The 12,120-nt window shown below is 40.1% G+C and overlaps 1 protein-coding gene across 7 annotated transcripts in view; it reads right to left on the bottom strand.

Annotated features, from left to right (window-relative positions):
• LOC135487299 (orexin receptor type 2-like) overlaps positions 1-12,120 on the bottom strand; it is a 48,724-nt gene that overhangs the window by 14,151 nt on the left and 22,453 nt on the right. For 4 of the 7 annotated variants that reach the window (XM_064770898.1, XM_064770900.1, XM_064770897.1 and 1 more), the window contains exon 2: positions 8,263-9,053. In XM_064770898.1, coding sequence (XP_064626968.1) covers positions 8,263-8,706 — 444 coding nt within the window. In that variant the 5' untranslated portion in view covers positions 8,707-9,053. Of the gene's footprint in view, positions 1-8,262; positions 9,054-10,383; positions 10,560-12,120 lie in introns of those variants that run through there. The other 3 variants (XM_064770896.1, XM_064770903.1, XM_064770901.1) reach the window with 1 other exon arrangement.

The raw sequence follows: 12,120 nt of genomic DNA, 5'->3' as shown, positions 1-12,120 counted from the left end.
ACCTTAGCGGGTCTTCTGGGAACGAAACTTTGCTTGAGTTGCAGGTTGTTGTTTGGTGGGGAACGGTGGTATTAGACTACCCTGGGAATCTGAGACTTTGCTACGGTAGTCCTTGTGGTATTGTTTTATTTACGTTGGGCCTGGAAGGGTTTGTGAGTTGCCCTGGAAGGTTTATACGAACGCAAAAGGTAGCGTTCTTCTTAGGCCATCAAGCTTTTTGATGAATCACTGCTTCCTCTATAGATAAGGTAACTGTGTTGCAGTCACTCCTTGTAAAAAAATGCAGCATATTAGAAGAAGACGGGGATGGGTCTTTTTTAGGTCACCTGTTAAGCCAAAGGCTGTTCACATCGTCTTGTCACGATGAAATCGGTCAAAAATGAAATGCACTTTCACAAATGGGATATTCTTAAAATATTATCTTTCGCATCAGGCTTTTGACTGTGTCTTCCGGCTACATGCTTGTCTGCGAGATGTTAAGATTCCTGTAATTGATAGGGTTGTTTGAAAGATAACAAGCTGCTACATATATTCTAGTTCCGAACTCGGCTCCTGTTACACAATCATTAAAAAATTAACCCTGGGCGTCAAGATTGATTTCAATAAGAAAACGATTTTATTTTCTTGCTTTAGCTTGAATCTTGCTAATGAATGTATTTGATCATTTCTAAAGACTACAAGGTTCATTTGTTTAAAGATGTAAAAACTTTAATTTAGGATTTTCAAGTGATGTACATACGCACTGTGTATCTAGTATCCATTTCAATAATGCTGGCCTGAAGACCGATAAACACTAAATAATCCATTTTTCAACGCGCTGGCATGTTTAGTGTTAGCAATCTACGCAAATGAACCACGCCTTACACCACATAACAGGACATTATTAGAAATAAAGGTTTTGAGCAAATCAAAAAGCCTTGGAGGTTGTACAGAATGTTAAAAACCTTTGGTTTTTATTTTACCGAAAAACCTCAAGAGTGCATACTTGTTTTGGCCGAAAAACCCTCACATGGTTCTCAAAAGCCAAAACCTACTTTATTTTCAAGATAGCACGTCGAAAGAAGCTGAGGGGGATAATCGATATCATTAGTTCCTTCGGATACAGATGTCAGCGATTCATAACCAAGTGACGTGACAAACAAACACCATGTAAAAACCAAATTAACCGATGGATGACATATCGTTGCCAATATCTCGTGAAGGTTAAGTTCATTTCCCATAGAAATCATTTAAAAAGCCCCGAAAGAAAATCTCTCGAACTAGGTGTTCGTATTCAAGCAACTACACTTATTGTCTTATTAATGCCCGACTCAGGATTTTAATCACGAATCACGGAACTACCTGATAAAAGAGTAACACTAGTTCTTGACATTGAATTGTTCTCATCAAGCAGTTGTCTAACTTTTTCAACGTGCATGACCTTTCGGGTGCATGCCATCTTGGTTTGATGCATTTGGAAAGACAACCATGGTAAAGTTATTGAGCATTATTCGATAAGAATGAAATGGGAACACAGCGAGATCCGTTCGATGTGAGGAAGTAGTTTTGGTCGACCATGATGTATTGTGTGTATTCCCTCACCCTCCCGATACGGCAGCTGAAAGCAACCTGAAAAATGTCCCTCTTACGCAACAAGGCCTCGTTTCGAAATCTGGAAGAGCGTAGATCGTAAAGATTGTCCTATCTTCGATGAGAGGCCAGGCTATTTACTCTGTACCAAAATGATATGCTAGTATTGATTAAGGCAGTCACTTGCAACTGCTACCAAATATTGAGTCCAGTGGAAATATCGATAAATAGCCTCAGGCTGGATTTTGATGTATCTCACTGGAGACGGAACTGTTCGAGACACATCGCAAGTAACGGTCATCAAGAGGACATCGAGGATAACAATCTACTTAACCCGACTTAAACAGGTTGATTGTGTCGAACCAGTATCACCATATGGTTGGACATCTTACGGATTTCCCTCTCTCCCATGTTCTCGGGACGCAGGCATGTTTAAAGGATCATACACAGAAAGTGTTTTATCATCAATCGATAGGTTTTCCAGGGTATTAGGGGATCCCCGCGGGTTCATCTTCAGGGCAGGGCGATTGCGAAGTACGACCATCACAACGCTAGCGCTTCAAATGGAACTTTAATGTGCTAGGTATCGTTAAACGGTACAACCAAACGGAACACATTTTACAATGCGAATGCGTAACACCACCTTGTGCTTTTCCTTATACCAATACTGAAACATTTCTCACAAATGTTGATTGAGTAGTTAGTACTAAAACCTAAGAGCTACGCGCCATGATGTCGGAGCCAGTGAGACCTGCTTATCTTGGGGTGCTGCTTAAAAGGTTATCTCAACTCTGCCACAAACATCGTTGATGGGGATAGCACGATATTAATATTATAGACAAAAGTTGTTGGTGTGCCTTCTACGAAACCCCATGTTTGAAAGAAAAATTGTACATGTACTTCACCTCTGACGATAATTTGCCTCAGCATCGGCAAGTAAAAAGGTAACTGGAGCGATGCAGTGCAAAGTGCATGGGGAGAGCAGGCGAAGCAGCAGTCACGATCATCACTTGATGGCGTTTAACAGCATACCAAAGTGAACTGTCTATTTAATTTGCAAAGGCAAAGGTTGATGGGGGTACAAGCAAAATTCGAAATAAAATGTTCGCTGAAGGAATAACACCTGTCGATCGAAATGCTGCAAAATGAGCAGAATCCGCGATCAGGGGCAGATTGGTACCCGCTGGGAGGATAAGTCAAGTTAGGTTAAAGTGAAGGCACATAGGTAATAGGTTCGTTTGGTACTCTTCATGTTGCCGTTACTGCTACCGCAGTTAGCATTCTACTGTGAGGTCAGGCATGCCATATATTTCTGTCACGGTAGCAACATTCCGACCACCAGCGGTTCAGTCAGTTACTACTGGGCATCTCACCCCTCAATGTACGGGTTACATTCGCTACCGACCGCTCGGTTTAGCTCCTGAAGTATAAACCAAGTGATGAAGTTACAAATGTACCGCAAGCGTTGATTGTTCAATAATCTTCCGGCATGGAAAGATAGAGACAATGCTTGCTTATATGCTTCTTTCAACCAATGAACAGTTTCCAGGCAACACATTGTAATCGGAGGAAAGAAATATGACTTGTTATTCATGTGGTTTATGAGACTGGCCCACTGAAAATATATCTGGCCCACTGAAAATATTTTGTTGAAGTAGTGTCGGAGAGGATACAGCGCATTTGAGGAGACAAGGGTCTTAACATAATTGACATCCCGACGTACTAATAAGGGGAAATGAACAATGAAGCTATTGCTTCCGGAACAATTGTACGAGAAGTCGTAGTACGTGTCAAAGTGATGAGTGCCTTTTAAAATATAAAAATAAACCTTTCTGACATTCGAACACTTCGGCAATGGGCACTTTTGTTCAGAGATATGTAACCTTGCAGTACTCTCAATTTAGTATAAGGTGGCAGTTGCTTGATATAAAATGTATAATTCGCAATTTTTGTCCTCAAACGCTTCCGATTAGAAAAAAATAATAATTTGTTATCGTGATACCATGCAAATTTATGCGACGGCTGCTTTATATAAATGCAGAATAAGACAGTTTAATACTAGTTATTCACATTCGGTGTATAGCGAAGAGTGAAAATATGGTTAGGTCGTCGACTCTGGATCATTTTAAGGTTCATGTACGCGGTGATGAAGAGTTAAGAAAGAAAAGTAGTACGTAGTAATACTATTAGTTTTTGAGGCTGCGTCAAAGATAATTCGGAAAAAACCGTCCTTTTCAGCTTCAATATATTTTGAGATGATCCCTCATCAGCCGAACAAACAACTACATAAAATGCGACAACTGCGAGAGATACATGTGAAAGAATTACTCTTTAACATCAGTGTAAAAATAAATCGGATTATTTTCATTAAAAGCAATTTCTTTGATTTGGATGTTTTCTCTTACCGGGACGGAGTTGTCATGATTCATTTCAGTAATGTCAATATTTAGTCTTTATTCAGCAAGTGACAAGGCGAATTCATTAAAATGACACACAGTTCAGCTTTCCATCAACTTTTAAAAATGTACAGCTCGGTTGACAAACATTGTGTGTACCCAATGGGATCAATTGCTGTATTACAGGAAGGATGGATGTGTTGTATTACAAGAAGGATGTATGTACAGGAAGGAGGTATTCGTTGTGTTACAGGAACGAGTTATTTCTGGTATTACAGGAAGAATGAGGAAGAAAGAGTCAATTGACTACGTTATTTTTTATGTACATGTACATGTACATGTAGGGGTAGCAGGTGCACAATAATGCGTTCGAGTCATAACTTTTAGGGTGGACATTTTCCTGGCGAGAGGACTGACCAATGGACTCGGCAATGATCTCTTATCATCTTTCCGGCCATACAACTGAGTGCCCCCATTGTGCATGTCCACTGTGGTAATCATTCAGTCTTCACAAGCACGCTAATGGAAATGTAGAAGCGGGTGGGGAAAGCTAATCGAATGGTATTTCATTCTTCCTAAACATAAGTCAATATTTTCTTCATCAATTATGGAAAGCTTGTCTTGCCTTTGTCAATTCACCTTGAAGTGCATTTGGTGATCGCGAGTATTGGTTGCAGATTACTCAGATGGCTGAAGACACATGGTGTAATTCTTTACGATAAAATCGACTCTTACCCAGCCAGTAGCTTAATTGGAAAGCAAGGAAACAGTATTTAGAAAAAATAATTTGCTCAACTTTATATTACACTAATATCAGCTAATAGAAAAATGTGTGTTACATTTGAATCGGATAGATGATAACAAAAGAATAAGATATTTTTGAATATCGGTTGGGTCAATTTTTTTAACACGGCGAAACATTGATATACATACACTGTTCAAACAAGTATAGTAGGGTACAGTGTAATCTAGTTTGATCTTACGTATCGAGTACTGCTGTCACCTACACTGCTTCAGCCATTTACCATCTACATCGGAGTTGACATTTTGCATGAATGAACAATTTGTACTTAGCCAACCGTATTTTGCTTGGAGCGGCAATCAAGAACTTGTGTTTCGATGTTAAATGAGTTTATGTCTTTATATGCTCAATGGTTTAGAAAATTGCACGCATAATGGTTGCGATTGGTTGATAGAAAACTATTGAATAATTTTTCAATAGCATTTTAATATTTGAAAATGGGTAACTGATTGCCGGCGAAAGACACTTTATGTATATTGATCTTATTCACAGAAAGATGGTGTCACTTTCAGAATTGTTTAAAAGTTAAATGTTTTCGTCGACTGTCTAAAAGCCAGCAGCTTCTATAGCTTGGCACACGATCGCCTCAGAATAACTCACTTCAATCCTGAATATCAATCGAATGGTAATGTCACGCACACTGTCAACTATACAATCTAACGTCCAATATCTTCCAAAGCAGCACTCAAACATGTTCAATATATCACTAAGATTCACCAGAATAATCCGACCAAAATACGGAAATTTGTAATTTCATATACACCTGTATGTAACTTATACATAGGAGCGACAACACAAGGCATGTGTTCGCCTTGCCCTCTCGCCAAGAACTGATCGACAATGAATACATGCATTACAATGAACGTTATGTCATCACTCAGGGTATGTTTCCATCGATTGAAAGACGATTGGCTTAAATATAAAGTGAAGATTACAAGACTAATTAGTCAGGTATGTATAACGTCCTCTTTGTGTAATAGAGGTAACCTATATGGGTTTTTAATGGCTTTGGCCCCGATTAATGCTCTAATTACGTGATCACTCTATTCTGCACTGGGAATGCCGACACGACAACAATAGTCGTGGAAATAAAAAGGAGATTTATGGGTGTCTTTTATTCATGTGGCGATAGAGTGTGCCATTAGGGTTTGGAGGCATCTTCTTTTCCATAAGAACCATTAACTCTGTCCGTGGCACTATATGTGATTGACACGGATGGAGCATGTCGCATGATCGATAAGGCCCATATCGTGCAGAGTTCGTTAGGTTTTTTTACAATTTCATCTTCTCATTTAAATAAGAGGACTGTCCGGACGGGAAATGACCACGAACGACACCCTTCAGGGAAAAATGTTTGTTTTACTAATCCCCAGTCACCAGGGTGCTAAAAACAATGACCACCAGGCTGAAATCGGGCCTACATTTTTGGAAAAAGCCCCCTCTCACGGTCAAAACGGCATCGGGCTTGTTTCTGCACATGTATCAGTGCAACAAAACTCAACATTCTTTTTTTCAATTTTGAATGAGGTCTTAAAAGACATCTACGACATGAACTCGCAGACCGCTTAAGATATCGTAAAGCCACTTAGAAGAAAAAAGGCAACCTGCTTACCTTTCACATGGAGCATTATTGTATTTTCTTACCATTCATGGTAATCGATCATTTATCGTTACCAATGGAAGTGTGAAAGGATGTCAACAGGGACTGTCAGTGCAATTCTCTTCCATTTGCTTAGAATGAATGGAAAACGCAACCGGGTGATCAATGAGATTTAACTCTCTTCGAATTTTTTTCGATACATTTTAACACTTCATTACTGTGTATGAGCTACTGTGTGACAATTGACACGTTCTGGGGTAACGTTCCTTCGGAGTGATATTACGCATGAACACAGTCACCTTGGATCCACTCCGCCGAACCGGACTCCGCTACACCAACGGACCGATTAACTCTGATGGTTCAGAATGGAACACAGTCGACGTTTTCCTCAGTATGATTTGTGATATTCTAATAAGTCATCGTGCACATAGATATGTAACATTGCATTCATATTGTTCCAGTTGGCAAGCTGGCATGCATTGCAGTTTATTCAAATAAGTAAAATACATTGTATGTAATTTCGTTCGTCAAGCGCATCCGAGCAGAAATAAAATCTTAATGGTGATGTCATGCAAATTGATACAGATGTGCATTAATAAATGCAGGGCAAGACAGTTTGATATCAGTAATCTACATATATATTAGGTGTTTATGCACAGCGTTTGAATTTTGCAGGTCCAGATACTAGTATGTCGTCGACTCTGGACCATATTCCAGCCCGACATAGGAAGAAAATTACAGTAGCTGCTGCAATTCCCTTGACAGTACGCTATAGTTTGTTAAGTGTGAGTGGCGCCTGCCAACCAATTGATCCCGTTAACAAACAAGAATACACACTCACATTCGCCAATTTGTTTCAGTGTCACTATTCTTGAAGCACCACATCTTAGCCAGCTACGTCGTCACACCTTTAGCATAGCCGATGTGTTGATGAAGACCATTCTTGATTGCACCAATCACTGGCCAATCAGCTAAATCCTTTTCTGTCAACTTGATTGTGGAGAAAGCTGACCATCTCAAAGTAGCTGCATAGAGGGAGGACATGTACTTTTCTAATAAACTTGAAAAAGACTCCAAAGTCCAATCTCAAGTTGCTGAGTATGCGGTCAGATTTTGTAACACGTTCTTGATTAGACAAAGCCAGGATCAGCGTACAGAGGCCGAACTAATGCAACCTTTCAAGAAGTCGTGATACTCTTGCCGTCTGTTGAAATCACTCTCCACAACTCCAGATGACATAGCAAAGGTAACGACTGTACTATAAGTCCAGTACTCATTTCAAGCAGGTCTCAAAGACCACCTGATCATGCTTCTCAACCATTCTTTAAAAAATGGCCAAAGGATACCTTACGAAAATCTGACTCTACTGTTTGACTTGAATTATTTAGTGTTCAATGGTTTGGATCCATTCGTGTTCGGTTGACACGAGGCTAGTTACCTATATTCTTTCCAACTATTCCACAAGGAGTATGATATTTCTAAGCAATTTCTTCAATACGGAAGGTATTAAGTATGCCGATGAATTACACTATGCTGCCTGCTGGCTGATGTCTGTTCGTGCCATGGAATTCCTCATCCTACCTTAAGTACTAGCCGCAAGTCAAAAAACTTTATCCACTTGCTTGAGTTTCTTTTTTTGGCTATCAAAAGCGTATTGTTGTGATTAACCTGTTTAAGGTGGAGACAAGATATCAGGAATCGTAAATAAGAGTCTGTGACACTTTAGTTTTTGTTTTCATTTTGATGAAGATGATATGATAAAAATAAAAAAGGATGCGTTCAGATCTTGTAACTTTAAAGAGTTATCTATATCTGTGCCGCTTTTCAAGGTGCTTTACTGAATCAGTTTTAGTTTTCAATGCTTGAAAGAATATTAGAAAAAAAGTCTTGCTTACCTGAAGATATTTCAGTATTCTGCAGAGGATAGCTCCGAAGTACCACGTGTGTCGCACATCCTCGAGAAGGGTAGGGGTAAGACAGAAGAGAATGACCATGAAATCCGCCACCGCTAAATTCACAATGAAGTAATTGGTCACTGTCCTCATATGAGGGTTCCTCCAAACAGCAAAACAGACTAAAAAGTTCCCAACGAGACCGACGATGAAAACAATGATGTATAAGACTATTAAAACGTAAATAAAAGCGCCTGGTCGAATGTATTCGTTTATAACAGCTTCAAATTCCTCCACGGAACAGTATCCTTCGTAAAGAGTGTAACCCGGGCACTTTGTAGCGTTGGTTCGGTTGCTCAAAGGCAGAGTAAGGGGTTCCTGCGTTGGATCAAATAACGTCACGTTAAAAGCCCCCGCATTGGGGGTTGCACTGTTATACGAAGACATTTCGACAGTTAGCTATTCCAAAGTGATTCACCAGAGTTTCCTATTCCAGCCAAAGTGGTTCACCAAAGTTTCCTATTCAAAAGTGTGAATCCGAAGAAGCACTTCCAAGTTAATCCTGAGAGAACACGAACTGTACTGAGTGGCTCAAGAACCGTGAGCGAACACCGCGGAACTGCCGTTCATTACTTTGGCTATCCTTTATTGATACGCTTCGTGTTGCGGGAGCTTTCAGCTGTTCCGGTATGGATTCGAAGTAATGCTTTTGCTTCGCTTTGAAACACGTGCTGGCTTAGGCCAATGTAACAGCTTTCCCTATGAGTGAATCGGTATAGTCTTTACCTTTCAACCTGGAAGTAATTAGGATAATCAAAGTTTTAAAACGTAATTTCAGTTTTAAGGTTTTTTTATCATCATCACATTGCCCAAGAGATAAAAGATAAATCGTCATGATTTTCATTCATGTTGAAAGCAAATGCATTGCGTGTATTTCGAAATTCATGTGGAGCGTATTTTGTTAGTAACTCCTATTTCAAATTACGTGTACCTTTATAAACTCACTCTGTAACATTCTTTAATCGAAGCAAAACATGCCTTTCATCGAAAGAAGCAATCCACAACTATTCGTGGTTCATGAATGGCGGAGCGATTTGTCTGAGCTATTGGTACATGTAAGGCAATGAAAGATCATGGAAAATCTGCAATAAAAAATGTGTTCAGGGGAAGCAACTCGCGTGATTTGCCGTCAATAATTGGTCTGAGCCAAACACTTAAGGAATTGATACCTCGTTGGTCGTCCTTGGTTGTCAAACCAAGATCGCCAGGAAAGACAAAAATGCAGATCAAAATAGACGAACATGTATTTTGAGTCTACGCGAGCTGTCTTGATTAGACAACCAAGGTCCTACATCGATGTATCAGTTTCTTTTTCTAAAAGGGCTGAAGGTGAACATTTGCCATCAAATTAAAACCTAGCGGTCCTTACTTCCGCTGTGATCAAAACGTGTACAATCAAAGATATCCTGTGAGCAGGTCTTTTAGAAAATTAAACCGAACCTGGCACCATGTTATCAAAGTCATGCTTTCAGATACTAGTAGATGGGTTTTTTTGATGGAGGTGAGAATCTATGCCAGCAAATGATCGGGATGCACGACGGGGATAGCATGCCAGGGAAGCAACTCCGTGGAATTCATCTCATGCCAAGTCTAATGCTCTTGTATACATGTATACATATATTGATAATGATATGACATTTACGCTTTCATGTTTTTGGGAAGTGATTCCTCGTGTGGCAAATGGAAAGGCCGCCAAGTAGTCAGGGGTTTTGTTGGTGTAGCGACAGTATAGTCAGGGGTTTTGTTGGTGTAGCGACAGTATGTGGTAAGGTTGCAAAGGGAATACATGCCAGGAAAGCAACTGCAAGTCATCACGCCTGGCGCTGAGTCTATTAAACATGTTCAGGATTCCTATATCACTATGTTGTTTTCTTTGTAATAATCCGAGTATTCCCACAATGTGCTTTGAGGGCAAAGGATCATTGAACCATTCAACACTACCTGCTGTGGCTCATCAGCTGAACTCGCACCACCAAGATATCTGATATGACCTTTGCTCATTGCTCTCGCCTGGAAAAAGCATTCTGTGTTTGGTTAATATCTTCAATTAAAGTTTTACTGTACCTTATTACTTGCAAAGCCTGCATGTCACTGTCTGGTCGACAATGTCAATATCAATATGCCAATGAGGCATCCAGTGAATTTCCATACTTATATACATTCCAAACGTCATCATCACCGAGTAAGGCAAATGATTGCATCAAAGCGGCCTTAGTATGTTCCAGTGAATCTATACGACCCTGATAATAGAGATGGAATCATTAACCCTCCATTAAAGTGATTTGTCTCTCATATCTACATGTAGGTCGGTAGTACAGGATCCAAAATACACTGATTCAGAGGACAATTACAACATGACTCTGTACAACACATTCATCACTTGCAATAAATCGTCCTGTTTTCATATCATTTTTGTCCTATTTACTGGAAAGAAAAGGATTCTTTGCTCATTGTGACTGCGACAGTGGTTGACCTATCTTTCATTCAGGGCACCAAGTTATGGTATGAGGCTCACCACAAAAGAATCGCAGACAGAATGGTTTATAGCAAGCACACGGAAGTTAAAGTCCATACCGTGCTCATCTTTCCCGCATGCAGTGCAAAAGTTTCGAACTCAAACTTTCATAAAATCTCATGTCAGTAATCGCCTACAGTACAATAAGACAAATCATGCAACCTGGCCTGGTGAAGGGGCTAGTATCTTATAGTAGACGGTCCGGATATTAATCATTAGTCGGAGAAACCACGATTTCGACTTCACACACAGTTCAGCGAATAGCAAGTGGGCAATGAGTTTAAAGTATGTTAGTTACATTCAACAAATTGTCACCCTTTCTCCATTCACAGAGATTCGGAGTTTTGTTGCACGATATCAATATATCACAGAGCGCAAAACAAAATAAGCGTTTTGTGGCGGAGGCATATCGACAGATTTGTATCGTATAGACCAAGTGACCCCGGTCTGTTAAACAATGGGTGATATGAATAAAGACTAGCAAATGCCTTTGCTGAAAACTCCATGTACATTTACACTAGGCCTTTCTCTTCAAAACTGAAGTAAAAGCATTTACTAGTCTTTATTCATATCACCCAATGGCTTAACCAAATCTCCGGTGACTGCGACCACGATCGAAGAAGGATTATCTTCGCAGTGTCAATCCAGACGACAAATTGCTGACCAAGATATCGGCATTGATTCTCGGTTATCTAAAATAGATACATGTAAACGATGATCGACTTCTCCAAGAGACAGTTGTAATTGGTTGAATTGGGTACAAAAGTGCCAAAGATACTCTCAAGAACTGGACCGGATATGTTCAGACTATATGTACTCATTGTCTATAATGCGCTGAAGCCAAGGCCCGTTGCAGGTGACGCCATATATAGGTCTTCCCTGTCACCGGTCAACACTAAACCACCGCATAACCCAGTAGGCAGTAAGGGCAATAACGAAAGACACCATTTGGTAACAGGGATTATCAGCGCATTATCCACGTTAGATGCATTAACGTTGTCATGTTCGATGCCACTTTGACCATCGGTCACTGGCGGCGGGTATTCTGGTGTTTCGAAAATTATCACGATGTTGATCGCATTTACCGGTGATCGTGACAGAAGATCGCAATAGAATCACCCTGTGTCGATAGTACTGCGATGCGATTTTTGACAAATCATTGATCAGTTTCCCCGGACATGTGCATTCAATACCGATATTATTGGCAAAATCCGTGACGACACACACTTATTGAAAATTTGGTTATTCAAGCAAATATGGCAAAGGGGAGAACCACAGTATAGAAA

This window comes from Lineus longissimus, chromosome 4 (genome assembly GCF_910592395.1).
Source record: "Lineus longissimus chromosome 4, tnLinLong1.2, whole genome shotgun sequence".
NCBI classification, from domain to species: Eukaryota; Metazoa; Nemertea; class Pilidiophora; order Heteronemertea; family Lineidae; genus Lineus; species Lineus longissimus.
This window is presented reverse-complemented; position numbering and strand designations above follow the sequence as displayed.